General features: G+C 40.4%; 1 protein-coding gene across 2 annotated transcripts in view; it reads right to left on the bottom strand.

Moving 5' to 3' along the window:
- abl1 (c-abl oncogene 1, non-receptor tyrosine kinase) overlaps positions 1–19,901 on the bottom strand; it is a 36,822-nt gene that overhangs the window by 3,457 nt on the left and 13,464 nt on the right. The window contains exons 1-10 of one of the 2 annotated variants that reach the window (XM_023284825.3): positions 12,148–12,735; positions 6,014–6,178; positions 4,724–5,019; positions 2,781–3,053; positions 2,417–2,501; positions 2,047–2,224; positions 1,306–1,490; positions 990–1,142; positions 807–896; positions 544–672 (exon numbers count right to left, since the gene is read on the bottom strand). In XM_023284825.3, coding sequence (XP_023140593.2) covers positions 544–672; positions 807–896; positions 990–1,142; positions 1,306–1,490; positions 2,047–2,224; positions 2,417–2,501; positions 2,781–3,053; positions 4,724–5,019; positions 6,014–6,178; positions 12,148–12,232 — 1,639 coding nt within the window. In that variant the 5' untranslated portion in view covers positions 12,233–12,735. Of the gene's footprint in view, positions 1–543; positions 673–806; positions 897–989; positions 1,143–1,305; positions 1,491–2,046; positions 2,225–2,416; positions 2,502–2,780; positions 3,054–4,723; positions 5,020–6,013; positions 6,179–12,147; positions 12,736–19,901 lie in introns of those variants that run through there. The other variant, XM_023284823.3, reaches the window with a different exon arrangement.

The raw sequence follows: 19,901 nt of genomic DNA, 5'->3' as shown, positions 1-19,901 counted from the left end.
TAATATGGCTATTACTCATGACATGTGACTGGTCAACAACAAAAACCATAAAAAAAGGATAAGTGGAAAAATGCTGAATATCAGATCCAAAAATCAGTCAGACTGAACAATCTTTAGCCAGCACCTGATCTTACAGGGTGTTAAAAGCTCAAAATGTCTTAACTGAAAGGAAACAGATATAAGAAAGCATCTATATGAGAAATGTATTCGGACACCATCTGTTCAGAAAAGATGGACAACAATCATCACTTTTTTAAAATACTTGTTTCTATCTACTTGTGTTTAATTTAATACTTGTTTTATACAGCTGTTTGTTGTTTGCTATACTATGTTGCTTTGTTTTTTTTGGAAGTGCCAACGAAGTTTAGTTGCAGAAATGCAATGACAATAAATATCCTTGAACGATCCAGTAGTTCTGTGTGAATGTGGGTATCACATATCTACTCTGTACCTGCTTTCCATTTCATAGATTCTCTTTACTAGAATAACTCTGACTTTTTTTTTAGAAGCAACAACACAACACATTGTATAAGTGTATCTCACCTGGACTATCTCCATCCCGGTTGTCCATGTTTTTGCGGAGAGTTCTGGTCTTGGTGGGCAACTCTGGAGCCTGCTGGATGGAGCCTAACGTTGCCTTCTTTCCCTTCTTCCCCAACTCCTTTTCCACCTCTAAAATACAAATCCAGAAAAGATTTGAGCAGGTAAACACAGATGATATTTCCACATTTTAACAACATTTACACAAGATATAAGAAAAGATCAGATTATTAGAAACTATCAAACAAAAATATAACAGCACCGACCATCAGAGATGCTGGATTCCTGAAACATGGTCTCAAAGGCTTGGTGTGTTTCAGCAAATGACGGGCGTTCTGAAGGGCTCCACCTCCAACCTGATCAGAAACATAAATTACAGTTAAGGAAGGCCTTTTAAAAAAAAGAAGTGCTTTTAATTGTATTCTAGATGGATAGGTTTTGTTACTTACAAGCTGTCATGAGCTCATACACCTTCTCTGGACAGCCCTCTGGTCGGTCCATACGGTAGTCTTTTTCCAGCAGCTCGTAGACCTGGGACAGGTCAATGCCGGGGTAAGGAGACATGCCGTAGGTGGCGATCTCCCACAGCAGCACACCAAATGCTGGAGAAGTAAGAGCAAGACAGTTAGTCATGTGTTATACAAAAATCAAGAATTAAAAGTAAATGACTACAAGGGTAAGTTCAAGCAATATGAAGCACATGAACAATTCAAGCAGGAACATCAGGAAAGAATGCTAGTGTTGTCTAAATGAGATCCAACTTACCCCAAACATCAGACTTAATGGAGAACTTGTTGTAGGCCAGACTCTCTGGAGCAGTCCACTTGATGGGGAACTTGGCCCCAGCATGAGCTGTGTATGTGTCTCCAGTCATTAACCTGCTCAGGCCAAAGTCTGCAACCTTCACCAGGTGGTTCTCCCCAACGAGACAGTTACGGGCAGCCAAGTCTCTGCAGGGGGCAAAGCAGGGAGGAGGATAAGCGATGGGCAGGAAGCTACGTGGAATTCTGACTTTCACAAACAAAAATGAAGCTGATCTGAACACACTGCCACTGATGTGAAAAAGAGAAGGTGAGTAAGAAAAAAAAAACATCAACAGACTTGTTACAGCATCCACTGTGGTGCTGGATTTCTGCAGATGTTTTGCGCTGTGCAGAGTCACAAGCCGAGTCTTGTCGGGCTTAAAAATTAAAATGCAGTTTGGCAAAATCAAAGACATAAATCATCTCATCGCTTCTAAAGGGCCTCCTTAACATGCCAGAACAAACTAGCTATGTTACAACATCGACTTGAGATACCAAGTGAGAGTGAAAGGAGGACTGCTCAGGAATGGGGAGAAAAGAGATAATGACTTTTGAGGTCATAGAAGGTATTCTTGCAGCTCTGACTAAGACCCCACAACTGATGATTGGGAAACATTTTGTGATACTGAGGACTAAAATCAGTTCTAGGTGAACATTTTCATGAACTTATTCTATTGTCTTCAACCTGAAACATTGCCCCCACCTGTGTATAAAGTTTTTTTTCTCCAGGTACTCCATGGCAGAGGAGATCTGCGTGGCCATGTGTAGCAACACCACAGCATTGACCTCCTCTCTGTTGCACTCCCTTAGGTAGTCTAGTAGGTTACCGTGGGTCATGAACTCTGTGATAATGTAGAATGGTGGCTCCCGTGTGCACACACCTGCCAAGTACACAAAGAATATTTTGTGCTTTAATGTTGAATTTTTCAGCTTTGATGCAAAAAGCATCATAAGAAAATATTGCTGTTGATCACATTTATTTGCACATTCTTTATCTCAGCTGAAAGAAATCCTCTATTAAAATGAAACGGTTATAAATGTGATCAGTTGGGTTTTTTTTTACGCTGACTTACCCAACAGTTGCACTAGATTGGGATGTTTGATCTCTTTCATAACAGCAGCCTCCTTAAGAAACTCCTCCACCTCCATTGTATCCTCCTGAACAATTATTGGCAAAAAAAGTGAGGAAAGCCATGAGATGGGTGCAGTTGCCAATATATAACACCAGATGGCAGCATTACTCAGCCAAATAAAAGATTTATAGCTTAATATGTGATGTCAGTAGGCACCAAAATGTTTCCACGGGGCTTGATGGATGCTGACATTTGCCCTCTTCCTCAGAAAATCATATGTTTGAATTGAGAAGCAGTGAGCATTGCAGAAATAACTTAAATCTTTTCTCGGACCATTACACTCGCTCCCTTTGTGCCTTCATACCTTTAGTGTCTTGACAGCCACAGTGAGGTTATATTTCTTCCAAACGCCTTCATACACCTCCCCGTACTGGCCCCCTCCCAGTTTGTGCTTCATGGTAATGTCAGTGCGCTCCATCTCCCACTTATCATAGTTGGGAGAAACTCCATAGATGGTGGGCTTGTTGCGCTTCGGCGCCGGGTAGTGCAGCGTGGTGATGAGCCCGTCGGCCACAGTGGAATGGTGGTGCACCAGCTCCGCCAGTGTGTTGAAACGGCTTTCAGATGAGACGTACAGCTGTAGGAACATTTTTAAAAGATTATACACTTGAGTGGATGCATGTGACAGGTCAAATAACTGCTGAGCAACTTCGAAATTTGATTTATGAATAAAAGAAACCTAAACTATATCAATTATGTTTCTCAGCTATTGTGAACGCATACTTTCAAAGCTGAAACATATAAGTTTACACTATTTTAATGAGGGCTTTTTGTACTTAAGCTGGCTAAAGATGCTAAATGTAATCAAAAGTTGCCATGCCATTATAACTACTAGCTATAGTAGTATATACTCTGTCTCACATCAGTAATATACAGTCCTCACAAAACTACACCAAAATATGTTCTTCATAAAGAATGATCCGAGCCCACTCCAGACTTGCAAGGCATTTGTCAGGAAGCTGGTGGACGGAAGGATATTGGTCAGGGCTCAGTGGACAGTCTTTTCCATTGTCCAAGTGTTACATAACCCAAAAAATGATTTGCTCCACAATCTGTCTTTTGCATTTCTCTGCTGGTGAACAGGCTCTTTGCATAAGCTGAAGGCGTGTGGAGAAAAAAAGTCAAAAAAAGGACCTTGACTGTGGGGAAAATGCAGTTGAAATCTAAAGAGGATTTAATGGTCAGTTGGCTGCTCTCAATTCTTGAAACCATGACCATTTACCACAGTCAGAGGGAAAAAAAGCTTTACTAACAGAAAAACTTTTTTTCCCAGAGCAATGTTAATCACAGAGTCAGAGTGAAACAAAAGCTGCAGCTCGAGGGAATGCTGAGGTAATCTCAAATTATTGGAGTAGTCTATCATACCGGACTCTTGACTTGGAGCTCAGTGGGAGGATGGAAAACAATATGCGATGGGGAACCAAGTGTGTGTGTGCACTTGTGTGCATGTGTCGGGCTGTCTCTGTGTGTGTTTGTCCATTTGTTTGTTCTGTGTGCGCACATACTTGGCTGCATCTGTCTGTGCTAATGCATGTCTTAGCATGGGCGTCAGTGTCTGGCCCGGGCCTCACGTCTGCTGGCCATTATGAGAAGCACAGTGGTGGTTAGAGGAATTCTTGTCATAGCTAGCGTTCCTGAAGCTAGCTCACCTCGCAGCATCACACACAGAAGGGGTGACACAGCCAAAATGGCAGTGGCTTCTTGTCTGATATAGCATTTTGGGGGAATCCCACACCAGGAAATTCAGCCATACATACAGACCTGTGATATGTGACCTACATGGATATGTTAGAAATGCCAGAATGCAGTGCACTGCATATTTTTAAAAATGTCTTAATTTGTCCTTGCTCCAAATACCTCGCCTTCTTCACCCACACTTTTGGGGACAATAAAATAATAAATCTGTCATTTCCAGGTTTGGTTTTCTGTTTTCTTTAAATACGAAAACAAAGATCTGTTTTTGTAGATATTTTTTGTGTGTGATACCTTTCTGTCTAACCATTCTCTGAGTGGTGCACCAACTGAAAATAACCCTCTTATTTGCTGGAATGGACAACCATCTTCACTGTACATCGATTGCTGCATTCCAGCTACAGCAGATACAGAAATGTATGTAAAACAGGGTATCTGCAGGTCTGAATTCAGTTCCCTAAAGGAATTAAGCTATGTAGTATTCAAAATATTTTAACACCATACGTACTTGACTAAAAGTAGAATAAACTTTAAGGTATTTCCACTGATGCCCACCTTGCCGTCAGACGCAGTGTTAATCCTGTAATGGTAGACTCTCCCCTCATATCGCAGAGAAATGGACCTCTGGCCAGGGCTGCTCTCACTCTCACGGACCAAAAAGCTTCCGTTGATGCCAGAACTGAGCAGGTATTCTGCGGCGTTGCGTGACACGGGCCCATGGTACCAGCTGTGTTTTTCCAGACTGTTGACTGGGGTGATGTAGTTGGAGGGAACCCAACCTTGGCCATTCTTGGTCTGTGCCTCGCACCACTCACCGTTGTGGTTGTAACCCAGCACACGTAGCTTCTCACCTAGCCAACACGTGAGATTAAAACACAAAAGTTATCCAATTGTGGCTGAAGAACCTGGCTGAACGGATACCCTAATGACAACAGCTCATTCCTGTGTTTCACCCTATTTGCACATCTGGAGCTGTTGTGACATTTTTGCATTGAGAACAGGCTACCATAACATGGACACTGTGCAAGAGCTAATGTGAGCAGAAGTCACAATATCTACAGTAAATTCAGCTTTTTCCTTGAATATAAAATGTTCAACTTAGATGAATCTCTAGCTATGCAACTCACTTTAAACATAATTAAATCACAACAGTGGAAAGTATGCAAGTTGAAGTGGAATGCTGACATAGTCAATGTTATTTGCCAATGCGAATCTAAAGTCAAACAAACCTAGTTCTTTACAGCAAAACCAGAATAGAACAAACTGGAAAGTTATGTTGTACTGGGCATTTTCTTGTTTATTCCGGTGCATATGTTCTCTCCTTCCTTCCTCTGTTTGTCTGTATGATCCATCTGCAGTATTGTTTTACAGTTGGTTCAGTGGAAAAAGACCCACGTGTGGGACCACTGTCAGGAAGTGAGAGTCAGATGGGAATGAAGACAGAGAGGGAAGGAGACGGGAAGCAAATAAGCAGATTCCCAGTAACTGTGATAACCTTAGGGAGACCTCAGCTATCTTCTGAAGTGTGGGTCCCTTTGCGTGTCACTTCCAACTGAAAAAACAATCACTTTGACGACAAACATCCAAGCCCTATTCAAACTTGTTTGAATCATTCTAAACTAGAACTATTCTAAAAATTGGGTGATGGTTGTCATTATTTCTTCTAGTACAAACTTCCTTATAGTGGCCTCCTGACCAGGGGTTTAAGGTGCTTAGCAAGGTCCTGATTAGTCCAGCTACAGACATTTGTTGCATGTAATCCTCCTTTTCCTGTCTGCTTTCTAATGCCCACTATCTACTCAAAACCAAACTGCCCAAAAAACACCCTTATCTTTCCTCCCTCACCTTTGGTAATGCTTAGTGTGTTGTCACCACTGGCCACAAAATCATAGAGTGCGACAAACAGGTTGGGGTCATTCTCGCTGGGTCCGGCCAACAGGTTCTCTTTAGAGTTCCAGCGGGCTGCTTCTGTCAGACCCTGACCCTCGAAGTCTGGTCTCTGGAGAGCTTCTGGAAAAACGGAAAGAAAACAACCCTGTCAAATAGCATGTATTTAACTGAAACAGGAACAAAAACTTTAACAATGCAGCACTGAAGATCTGTAGGTGTGTGTTTAGTAAGCTTCACCCTGTGAAGTTTTCCTCAAATGGTTTCACACGGGTAAGATGATTCAGCAAGTGTCAACTTCTGCCTCTCCACGTGTCATTTAAATTCCTCTACATCCCCTTCAACTGTGCCTTGCCCCAACAAGCAGATCATCAGCTGTGATCCCACCGTGGGATTAGAGCAATAAACCCGATCATGTGACCTGCGCTGTCCTTCATGTCTCTACAACTTTTCATTTCCTGGATTATCCCTACTTAGTTTTCATTTTCTTGAATACCTAGACAACTACACCACAGGAGACCATGGGAATCCGTTTCAGCATGAATCTTAACTGTAACTGTAAAATGGATGTGCTATATCTCAGGCAAAGTGTCTGAGTTGAAAGTGCTTTAATTTATAGCTATGTTAATTATAGGCAGCACTTGAATTATAGCAATTGTAGAGCAGTAAAACGCTTGGAAAAATGACAAAATGTGAGAAAAGGAAGAAAAATGATGAGAAACAAAGTAAATTGTTCTTAAGATGAAGAAAGAGGAGCACAGACCGATGTGAAGTATTTAAAAAAAAAAAAAAAAGTAACAGCAGTTTGGCCTTGACATGAGCCTGATTATGTGGTTTCCTCAGCTGTTGTCGCATATGTTTTGGAGGTATCTTACATTTCATCCCCCCAACTCATACATCTTTTCATCTGACACAACAGGCTGGGGTGGCGTTAGCTTTTCAGCTTCTAGAATTTCACAATCAGTGGCAAGATGTGAGGAGGGAATAGTTCAGATTAATAAAAAGTGAGTTCAAAATGGCGACAACAGTACAAAGTGGTAAACAAAACCTAAAAAAGTGATGAAATGCACAGAAAATGAACTTAACCTTACAAATCTGACTACAAAAATGATTGGCTAGCTGCATACATGTGACATATTGAAGTATTACTGGCTAATGCACAGAAAGCTTAAGCCTTTATTAGCAAAACAGCACCAAGCCATTACACTTGCTTTCTTTGTGACGCATCTCCTACTGTCTTGGTGACTGTCCTGGCCAAGATCGGCAAGCAACTAGCTGGCAAGATAGTCAACTCATCCACTGTAGTTCACCTAGGCCTTGCAAGCAATAAAATGGGCCAACAGCTGGCATCCACCCTCCATCATCACGTTTTGGTTTGCACCTTCAGCATTTCCACAGCACATCTCTGCATTGCTTGCATTGCTGATTGCGCTTATCTGCACTCTCCATGGCTCCTTTTGTTAACTACAGTTTGTTTTGTGTAAAAATCTTGGAACATCTTTGTCATGTTCTCTACCGCTTTGCAATGGCAGCATTTGTGTGTGCTTGAAATTTTTAGAAATGTTGCCAAATGTTTGATTTGTTTGAACGGGAAAACATCTGTCGACCCGCAGAGTCTGGGGATTTGGTAACACTGGACAATTTGTGAATGTGTTTATTTAGTGATTTAGCAATCATCCGGACCTAATGCAACTGAAAAGATTGCAGACAAAACTAAAAACAGCTAAACAAACGTAAAAAAATATTAACTACCCCCATGAAAATGAAATGAAAACTCATTTGTAGTAGAATGGGTCATATATTATTTCACATATGCTGATATATAATTCACAATAACATATTTTTAACCCAAGAAGATCCATCAACAGAAAGAAGTAGCCCATTCCAACATTAGCAGCTCAATCAACCAGTACTAATAGTCTAAGGGTGAAGTTTAGTTTCAGGACAAAGCAAGGGGGATATGTAAAACAATACTACTGCAGGTTGGTGGTATACCCTCAAGGCAAAAAACAATTAAATGAAGCTCATTGTGTATTTGACTATAAAACCTTCTGGCAATTAAAGAGTAAGTTTTACTATCCCCTGGCACCACATAAACACTGACTGGCTGTGATCTTTGTACGTGTTAAGACCACACAAATTATATGCATAATTAAAATTCCTAGCAACACTCTGATAACAGTGGAAACTGCAGAGAGAGCTGATTCCACCCACAGTACAAACTGAGAATCTGTTCTACTCCACACTTTCAGCATGACAATGAGTCTCAATTTTTTACAAATGATACTCATTCCTAGAATAGAATTCAATAATTAACAAAGATTTATAGCTCCAAAGGCTTTTGCTCTGGCAACTCGGTAACATAGAGAGGCAGATTTTTGCTAAAACAACTGGATTGCTGTTCAAACTCTGATGAAACCTAACAAAAGTTGTAATTAAGCACATGTGCTGCTTTGCTATGTCATGCAGGCAGGAAAAAAAGCTTAATTTCCCACTCACCTGCATACAAATACAAGTAGGATTGAATAGTTATCTAATATCTGTCAAACAAAAACCATATAAATCTAAGTTTTGATAATTACAGGTCTCCTGCTTGTACTGGTTCATACAACCTCTTGAAAATCTGTTGGGTTTACCTCAATATGTAAAAAAACATGCCATTGTCAATGTTGCTTTTCTCAAAAGGTGATATAAGTTTTTCAGTGTTTACTGGAAAGCACTGGAGAAAAATCAAATCTCCCACCTGGATAATTTAACAGACTTGGTCATTGTTTTTACTACATAAGTGGATGTTGGAAGAGAGAAAATTCCAGAGATCAACAGTTTGCCTTTGCAATAAATAGGAGGAATATCATCTAAACTATCTTTTGCAGACATAATGCCTGTTAAAGGAGTGTTCAAGTCTGTCTTATCTGAACGAGACCATGGTGTAAAACTCACAATAATCATCCACTAGCTGTGCTCTGTTCCACACTGATATATCCACTATATAAGGATGATTACCTTGACTTGGGGTAAAGGACAATGTGTTCTACAGTAATAGAGGCACAGCTGGATTTGGTGAAAGTCAAAGCATTGAGCTGATTGAAAATAGCTGTGGCAAAGCCAGGGCTAAATAGAAGAGTCACATGCACCCACTCTGGATGATTTAAGATGTTGTTAAATACAGAGCTCCAAGCAACTACAGCGTGTTCAGTACAACCCAAGTCTTGAGGGTGATTGTGTCCTCCAATGGACAAGTTTCACATTCAGAGAGCAAAAAGATATGACTCCTCAAAAGAAAAAGTAAAGATAGATTGTAACATACACCTCTACAACTTTTATAACCTTAAGAGAGTTAACAGGCCCAACACCCTGTCACATGACATTGTTAACAAGTTGCGGGCATCAATGTGTTGGAAGGTTGGTTAGACTTTCACAGTCTCCTTTCTCAAGCTATAGACTCACTAACCTATGCATTCTGAGACAATAAGAGCCAAATGTGGTGCTCATTTTAGGTCACAAAAGTGCCATTTTTTTATAATATACTCATGCCACTATAAATCATGTGAAACATATTTGCTCTAGACTCACATTTAGATCGGATCTTGTCATCAAAAGAGTCGCATTTTGAAGCAACAATCCTGATCAACAGACAGCAACAAAATAATTCAAACTATTCCTTTGGTCCTTAATGGTCTTCTACTTTTTGTCTACAATAGAAAACTTGCAAAGGATGGCAAAAGATAAAGTTTTTCGTCAATATGAAATCATGTCATGTAAAATCTGAGTCTCAACAAAGTCAGCATTGGTTTACATTGTATGTGTGTTTTGGCTACGATGCCAACACGCTGTACAGCTGCCAAAGATTTCAATTTCAGTTTATCCCTTGGTTTGAAGACTGCAATTGATGATTATTTCAACTCCTGATTAATCTGTCACATATTTTCCCCATTAATCTATTAGTTGTTTTGTCTATAAAAAAATCTGAAAATGGTGAAAAATGTCCATCAGGCCTTTCCTAAACCACAGATGATGTCCTCAAACCAAAGATTTTCAGGAGGAGAACAGAAAAGAAAAAATATTCAATTTTAAGAAGCTGGAATTTAAGATCATTGCTTTTCTTCTTTTAAAAAAAACTGCTTTAAATGATCAGCCGATATCAAAACAATTGGCGAATAGTTTATTGGCTTGCAATCAATCATTGCAGTGTTCCCAATAAACATCATAGGTGGAAGCCAGAGATTGAGCAAGACAGAAAAGAAGTGCTGAAAAAACAAAAAAGATTCAGACCTGAAAGTAAGCAAGACATAGTATACTGCTAAGTGTCAGGCCTGGTCATAAAGTGTGTGGGCAGCGCATTTGAGCAGTCCATGCCCCACATGTCCACTTAACGGGCCACAAATACCACAGCTCTTTGTGAGAGGGTCACAGCACACTGACACATGGGCCAAGAAAACACACACTCACAGAGAGGAAAAGAAAAGTCATAAGAAAAAGGAAACTCGGGAAGTAAATGTGAGGGGAACTTAAAGGACGAGAAAGGCCTTTTATCAGACTGCAGCGATCCAGAGTCGTGGAGTGGGAGAAATTACAGCATGTCTTGGCTGCATTACTGAGATGACAGTCAAAATGATTAAATATGTGTGGAACTTGTAAAGAAATTCATAGCTATGACTGTACTGCTATTAGCAATTAGAATGCACTAGAGGCCACCCACAGTTGCCAGATAGAAATTTCCTCAAACAGCGGGCTACTTAAAGAAAATAAAACGTCATGTCTGGTTCCACGTGGTCCAGGTGACTCCAGTCATCTTAAATGAGCCAATTAACACCTTGGACTAAAATCAAATGCATCTAACTACCTGGCCCACTGGTAACCAGAAGAGGTCTGGGTCCACAATCATGAATCTGTATGACAGTGTGGTCCACCTCTGTGCAGTCAGCCTTGGTAATAATCCATATATTTGTGAAGCTGAGAAAGTAAAAACCTCAAGTTTACATATTTCTATTGTGCCACCTGACATTACCAGATTAGTAGGTGGCAGAGAACAAGGGGAACGGATTCAGATCACATATCTCAAATAGGTCTACCCACTGTAAGACATATTGTGAGGGGATGTGCAGACCAAGCCTAACGGAGGTAAGAAGGGAACAGATGAAACAGGTAAGAATCCAGCTACTAAACATAGAAGAAGCAGCATTTCCATTGTTTAGACTTCAAGTTGTCATAAAATACTGAAACTCCATTCTGTCACGATTATGTTCCAAACAACAATTCTTCCAATGATGTCAACTAGTTTTGTACCAGAAGCAAAAGATAAATAATGCTTCCCAGTTAGTTTAATTTCAGTTGGAACATCTCAGCATGAGATTTGGTGTGCCTTTTACCATATGGTCTAAAAATTAGAGACTCTTTATCACTGTCATCCACTTCAATGGGGAGGACTATTAACTCTATTAGATCATTTGGTTGCGCAATGTTTGGCAGACAGAAATCTTAACCGAGTCTTCCATTACTAATCAATTAACTATGTTGATTATGTAAAGACTCAATGTGCCCTGGATTTCTTCGAATTCCCCTCGTGTTTCATACATCATTCGCAAATCAACTGTGCATGACATCGGAAAGAAGTAAGACAAAATATATATCCACGTTATCTTCTAAATTGATTATGGCTACAGTGAAAAATATCCATGCAGTGGAACATAGAGAAGTGAAAAACAGAGTGCAGACTGAGATTAGATCCGCTCTCTTCATAAACAAGAGTTAAGTGGGACATGGCCAGGAGTCAGATTTCCTTGTATTCTCTTCTCCGTCTCTTTTTCCACTTTTTTCCTCTGCAGCTAGCCAGTGTGTCTGGCCTCCCTCACCCTCCCCTGCACTCCCTCTCTGCTTTCCCCTCCCCATTCTTCAGTTTCCACAGCTCAGAAATCATTGTTGAGACTTTACACGGTGATACTTCATCTTTTATCCATCTCCCTGTGCTTGTTAGCCCCAACATTTTCCCATTTCTGATATCTGTGATATCTGTCTGTATCTCTCCAAAGCAAACTGTAAAATCGAGGCCCAATCTAAGAGACAACATAATAGCCGTCACTAAATATCCTTACCTTCCAAGTAACAGCTGGAGGAGGACGAGAGGCCTTTCTTAGATTTACACCCCACCAATTTAAGGCATATCTCCAACATTTTCATTTGCTTTCTTTCCCTTCCCGCTGAAAATTTTGTGGGTTATTCAAATCAGATGTCCTTCGAACGATTACCGTCTACATGTGTCCAACAAAAGTGGAAAAAAATCAAACACAAAAGAAGACTGAGAAAAGGAGAAACAGCAGCAAGCAAAAATGTATACTGGTTCAGTTTTCCCAGTCCCTTCCAGCTTCTGTAAATCTTTTTGTCTTCGTCTCTTTCTGAAACTGAAAGAGTCGGCTGTCCGGCAAAGTCTAGCAACTTTTTCTTATGAGCGTCTCCATGTTTTTTTCCACTTTGGCTTTCGGGCTTCTGGTTAGCTCCACTTTTGTAGGACGAAAGAACAATCCAACAGCAGAAATTCGGTTCAAAAGCTTGCTAGTCTTGCAGATGTGTCAGTTGAGCGGGCAGTAGGGCAGTCTGAGCAGTGCCATTCCTCTCTCCTGTCCCCAGTGTGAGTGTGTATCTGAGGCACAGGGACTACTCGTGCTACAGCTGCCAACAAAGGGCCTCTTTCAGGCTCAGCTTGCTGCACTCAATGACATCAGCTGAGCCCTCCCACCTCCAGCAATGGGAGGGAGAGACCACTACCACACACATTCTCCGAGAAGAATACAAACAACACCTCAACGGCATCCAAAATTCATGCCCAGATGTGAGACAAAAGCTCTAGAGGTCTTAAAAATGTGAAGAGTTTAAATTCAGTGTAATTCTAAGACACTTATCCTCTCATCCTGTTTTGAAGTTATAAGATGATTACAAGATGCTCCGCCTCCAACTTTTGACCCCCCCTACCCCCTCTCTGTCTTTCTGCCACCCTCTCTCCTTCTCAGCTTTGGTTTTTCCCTCTCTCTCCAGTCCCAAATGTTTACAAGTTGAGGAATCAGTCCGGGAAAAAGGACCAGGTGGTTAAAGGCAGTGAGGAAAGTTTAACCTTTGTCAGTCTGACTTCATACACCACTCAACCAAGCCTCATTCGCCACAGATCATTTCAAATGGGAATGAAGCGAGCAATAGATTTACATTTATCAAATGAGAACATGTATTTTTTGGGTTTCTGGAGAAAAATGTGCTTCTTAACTAACCCAGCTCAAACTAAGTCAAGTGGAAAAGTAAAAAATATGTTAAAAAACAATTAGGATAGGAATGTCACAACGGCTGCGGTTATAAATGTATCTGGGAGTGTCAATAGCATCTGTCAAAAAATTAATGTATTGTGGGCTGTGGCCTCTGTGTTCTTATTCCAATTGCTAATGTTATTATTCCATCCCACTAAATGACACAAACTTCTTAGTAAACTCTTTATTTTCTATTTCACATTTAGCTCCCTTCCTCGGTTGCTCCAGCTGACCACTATATATATTACTGCTCAACATCTGCTCACATTCTGCTAAAATGTTCCTCCTCCTATTCATCATTATAGTATAACACAAGTGAGGATTATGCAGTTATTTCAATAAATTGTAGATACTGGGTGAAGACAACATCAAATCATCCACAGTAACTACTGTAATTCAAAACAACAGCCATAAAACAAATACTGCACTCAGGAAACTTGTCTCTTTTCTCATCTCATTCCTGAAGTTTACTTTCTTTTTACTGCCGGATATTGCTGCGTTTCTGTTATTATGTCCACTCAAGCTTTATGGGCTAAAAGGATTATTGATCGTCATTACACTGAAGACTAAAACCACAAGAGCAGCTGCAATCTACTGACTACGTCTGGCAAATATTTTCCACACAAATGACAATCATCCCAGATTGTGCGTATGTGTTTGACTTCACAGATAAGAGGTCCAGTCAAGTGGGTGATTACACACTGTTGGGAAGCTGACTCAATGACACCATATCACTTTGTATGCGTGCCAAACCAGTTTACCGGCTGACCTCCTCCTTGCAATTTCCAATCAGGGAGCAAAAGAACTGACCATAAATATGTCCCATACACATAACTACACAGATTAGTCAACAGGTTTTATTTTAGCTTCCAAAATCCAAAGTGAAAGCAGTGATTGCCTGACTATATTTATATCAATGAGGGTAGACAAAATATTACCAACACACAGTAAAATCTGGTACAATCAGCAGAATTAGAACCGTCAGACACCAAAATGAGTATACAGTTGAATAAATACCCCTCTAAATCAGTTTTCTACAAAAATGGAAGCATGCACTCAAAACCCCCAAGAAAGTAGAAATTCATTGAAGGACTGTTGTATTGCACCGTACCCTCAAGAGCATTATTTGAACAGCACTGTACTGCAGAAAGTGTGTTGCTATAAAAAATGGCAAGGAAAAGGCAACTAGCAATAGAGAGATGGACCATCATAACACTTAAAAATGTAGGTCTTTCCTCCAGAGAAACTGTGAAGAAAGTCAAGGTGTCAGCGAGTACAGTATTCTTCACCATCAAAAGGCACTCAGGAAGTGGAGGAAACTCTGACAGGAAGAGGTCTGGAAGACCCAAAGCCACAACAGAATCAGAAGACAAGTTTCTGAAAGTCAGCAGCTTGGTGACAGGCAGCTCACAGGACAACAGCTTCAAGCACAACTTAATAGTGGTTGTAGTGAGCAAGTCTCAGTTTCAGAGATGGAGGAGGAAGCATGATGGTCTGGGGCTGTTTTGCTGGATCCAGGGTCGGTGACTTGTACAGAGTGAGAGGTGTCCTAAACCAAAACAGCTACCACAGTATTCTGCAGTACCCTCTGGTATGCACTTAGTTGGTCAGGGGTTCACCCTATAGCAAAATAATGACCCAAAACATAAGTCCAAGCTATGCCAGAACTACCTTAGGAAAAAACACAAGATGGTGAGCTTGAAAACATGGAGTGGCAGCACAGTCTCTAGACCTAACCCCATGGAGCTGGTTTGGAATGAATTGGACAGAGGAGTGAAAGCAAAGCAAACTACAAGTGGCACACTTGTAGCACATGTAACTAACGCTGCCTTCAAATGGAAATTGTGGGCTCGTAATTATGACATGGAAATGCATGTAAATGAACGTTCACATGGTAACGCCATCCGCAAGTCATAAGAACACTTCTGCTAGGCAATGGCAACACAGATGTTTCATCAGCACCTAGAAGCCACCTACGATAACTTTTAAGCAAATCAATGGGTAGGTACTGTAACATAAGAAATGCATATTAGGAATATCGACAGTTGCCTCAGACATTATGAAATGACAAAGAAAAACTCTGTTAGAAGTCACTGAAAAAATAGTTGCACATTATTCATAATTTCTGGACACATAAACAAACAAAACGTTTCACGACTTGTGACCTTGAAGTTTTCCGAAAATTTCCAATATTGAGGACATGAATGCCACAAGATAGAGGCATTCTAATGGACTCTTGTCAACATGATAAACACAACCCCATCTGAAAGGAATGTAATTCCTCAAATCTCAGCAGAACTGAAGGCTGGACCTTTACTTGACTGTATTTTAAACTGCATGGAGTTTACTAAACAACTCTGAGTGATAAAAGTGTTTCACAATACACTGTGCAATGTAAGCCACTATTGTTTCTGTCTATGAACAAGTCTGCACTTGGTCATGATGAAAATTTGATCAACAGCTCAGATAATGTGCAGATGCTCAGTAACAAGCAGAGGAATGCACAAGGACTATTACACAAGCATATATAAAAAATTGCATTGAAAAGTTGAGATAGAATAGCTTCATTGTCATCACACATGGGGGCATGATGAAAATATAAATAGCTGCCACTGGAAGGTGCATTGATAATAAGCTATGAGTAATAAAATAACTACATTAAATAATAAGTTAACATTTTATGATTTATAATAGAAGAGAACCCTTATCATTGCCAACAAGTGACATTAAACTGTCAATCTTCTGTCTGGATTAGTTGTTGTAAATATTCAAAGTATGTAAACCTGAAGTATTTGTGCATCCTTGCAATGATGACACAAGTTCTGACAGCTAGAGGGAATAATTTGTGGATTTGAAAATAAATCCAGATCAGGATTTTCATTTCAAACTAAGAGTTTTCCAACCAACTCAAAATCACTGATGACTGAAAGCATAAAAGAAAATAAAAACACAAATGCTGCAGCACTGACATGGACAGCCCTATCATTACACATCCATAACAGCTTAGATAACTCTGATTAGCAATTATGTGGATCCTTCAACATGCATCACTCAGACTGGCTTTGTTAGTACCGACCTCAATACCCTGAACATCCACAGTCACATGGCACCAGGCTCTGTACCATCGCTGCAGTGCTGGTATGGCAAACATTTGTGTTCCTCTCATGCACCACCCCAAACACCAATTTAGAAGAAATGCAGGCTTCCTCAAACTCTGAGAAAGGCCCATTAACTTACCGCAGTCACAAAGTGTCGGGAGAGATGAGAGGATGAAGGGAAGAGAAGAGAGGCTATAAAAATGGAGGAGGAAAGAGGAAAAAAGGTTGCAGATGGAGAAACATGAAGCACATTGTTTGGAAGTGAGCTCATAGGAGAATCACTCGCTTGCGTTTTATAATCTGGACCTAGTATGTTAACAGTTAGCTGACGTACATCCACCCACGAGAGGGCTTTTGGCCTTTTGTCTCTCATGTACCCCCCTCCTGCATTCCCGATTATTCTCTCCAAACCTTCAAGTAGAGAATAAACTCATACTATACATTTGCAAACCTTACTGTTGACATGCTCCATATAATATATTTCATATCCTAACTATTATTACTAATTATAGACTGGGCACTGATTTTCCACTGCTCTTTTACCCATATGCACCGAGCAGGAATGCAACTCGACAATTCAGGCTATTACAAGATTATCTGATACTGACATCTGCTATAAACATTTTTTATATGATGATATGTGGTAAGGCAGCGAAGGCAGAGGTAGACCACTAACACGTACGATATTTAAAGGAGGTCACGCTGATGCTCATATGAGAAGAGAAAATTAGGAGTTGGTAAGAAGATCTGTTTGAGGACTGCTAGCTCTCTGTCATGCCCACTTCACGCCTGAGAGCACACACACACAAACATAATCGCACTGTCTAACAATGTTAGAAATGCAAGCCAGCCAACACTTGGCATAAATCCTCATCCATCTAAGCTATGGAACAAGTGTTATTAAACCAAGTAATTTTCCTAATTACGAAGTAGGAAAAAAAGGGTGGGAAACAGGGAGTGCCACAAAGCAGTGTAGATTCCTAATAATGATTTTGCACTGCACATGGCTCATCAATTCATTGCCAAACTGAGCAATCATATCAATCTCTAACTGTCAAGTGTACTTAAATATCAGACTAGGTATCATATATGTAACATACGGATGTGTGTGCGCACATGTGGCTGTTTACTCAGGGTCCTCTCGAGAATGCAGACAGTGTCTGAGGCGTGTAGACCAGCAGATGAGGTTAAGAGGTTTAGAGTTCCACATAATTCTCCACTCAGTGTTGTCCACAGAGGAGAATGGACACTTAAGAACAGAAAGGTCGCTGCTCTAGTTCAATGTTAAAGTTTCAGCATCAGTCTGTGGTGCTAATACGTCACCAATGCTGGCAACGGTGAAACCAACAAACAAACTTAGAAGCAAATATATTTTCCTAAAAGCTGCTGTCAACAAATGGACACAAAGAAAAAGACAAGCATCCTTATGTCGATTCTCTCTGGGCTTTTTGGAAGTTGTTTTCCTGCCATAAACTGGCCCAGAGTTCATTAAACAAAATTGACGATGAAATTCTGCATCTGCTGACACACAATCAATATCTCTTTAGCCTAAACTCTTCCTATTTGAGGTGACCCACAGAGAATACACTAAGTGCTCAGCTTTACAGCAGTCTTCAATACAGACAGACCAGGCTGCTAGCATGCTGAGCTGAGGCAGGGAGTTTAACCCAGCCGGCCTACTGGAAAAGGACCAGAGGAACCATTTTATCATGATGACAGACACAAAATAGGGCAACACAAACCAGGTGACTAAGCAGAACCGTTGCTCATTTCTCCACATGACAGAGTGTTGTGGCAGGTCTATCGTGTGCCAGAAATATGCAAACCATGCATGAGCGCCAGAAATGAGCAAACCCTCAGAGAATTGAAATGTATGGATGCTAGCCCAGAGTTTAAATTTCATACTTTGAGCAAACAGACAGGCAGGTCGAATATACACAGCCATTCATCACTTGTCAGGTAATAAAATGCTGTGCTAATCATCTGTGTTGAAAATGTCTGTAAAAATTAAGAGGGCAGAAGAGAGGCCAGACAAATTAGCTCTGCTCAGAAATAGCAAGCTATCAGTACATGTGTGGAGGAGAGAAGGAGTAAATCCAGTCTTTTTCAGAATTTAGCTAAACTACTGAATTTGAAACAGAGTGCTGGCATTAAAGCACAACTTTTTATATTCCATTGTTTTATGAGAGTGCAGACTAAGAAAGCCAAGCTCTTTCAGGAGAGAAATAGAAAGCTGCAAAGAAATGTTGCATGTATGATTATGAGGTTTGCAATGCTATAGCAATTGAAATAGAAAGTTTTAGAATAGAAAGCACTAAAAGTATCAGATTTAACTTCATGATTCAAAATCGCAAACAAGAGAAAACAATGATAAAAGCCGAATCATACAGTAACCAAGACAGACAAAAATCGATCTTTGTACACTGGATTTCTGCTATCAACTTGGAGACATTATCTAAATGCCTGAGGAAAGACCCCATTTGTCCGAATGCCCACTGGAGTAAAAACAGCAACAGATACACAGGAGAGCGACTCTGGCTATGAAACTTTCAAGCTGCAGCAGTGGAACTGCTTGGGCTCTTCTTAGTGTCTAAGTGGATCCAGATGCAGCAAGCATTGCAGGCCCCCTCTTATCCTCTTATAGCGCTATGAAGAGGAGCTTAATGCAACACAAAGGGACAGAACAGCATACCAGTGCTGTAAAAACTGGACTGGTGAGGGAAAAAAAACAAACCAGACAATAATGAAACTGGCCAGACAATGCCTTGCTGAACCGGATTTTGCTTTGTCCAACTCTATAAAAATGACATTTGAAAAATGCCTTTAAAGACAGAATTCTAACCATAAGAGAAAAAGAAATCAACAGACAAGTAGAGGAACATCAGCCATGTTTAAAGACACTCTAAAAGGAAAAGAAAAGGAGATGCTATATGTCAAATCATGTCCCCATATCAGACTTGATACTGTGGTCTGCAAGGGAACAGAGGAATTCTGAAAATGAATGCTGAATGCACTTTTTACAAAAAGACAAAGCCGACATCCCAGTTAACAGGTTGTCAGCAGAGAAAACAACAGCTGGGTCTGGTTCTGCCTGCTTGGGCATGGAGTGGGGAACGGGGGTGTTTTTCCTGTGTGTGCGTGGAACCAGGTGGCGACACGCTTCCACACTGCATTCCTAACTCAACTTGGAGGTTCTCTGTAAGTATGTGAGTGTTACATGTACTATGTATATATGTGTAAAGGGCCGATGACTTGAAAAAGATCACACATGCTGCTTTGTGATGAGGAAAACTGTGACACCAACATAATTAACCTTAAAAATAAAAGCTTGAGCAAAATTTCAGTAAAGAAATTCTAACATAGCTACAGAACCTTTCTTCAAATGCAAAGAAATTTCAGTAAATCATGATTCGCTGTTAGCAACAGGACAGGATTTTTTTTAAAAACAGTGTTTCAGAT

This window comes from Amphiprion ocellaris, chromosome 17, assembly GCF_022539595.1.
Source record: "Amphiprion ocellaris isolate individual 3 ecotype Okinawa chromosome 17, ASM2253959v1, whole genome shotgun sequence".
In the NCBI taxonomy this organism is placed as follows: Eukaryota; Metazoa; Chordata; class Actinopteri; family Pomacentridae; genus Amphiprion; species Amphiprion ocellaris.
The sequence above is the reverse complement of the archived record's forward strand: the minus strand, read 5'-3'. Positions and strand labels throughout refer to the sequence as shown.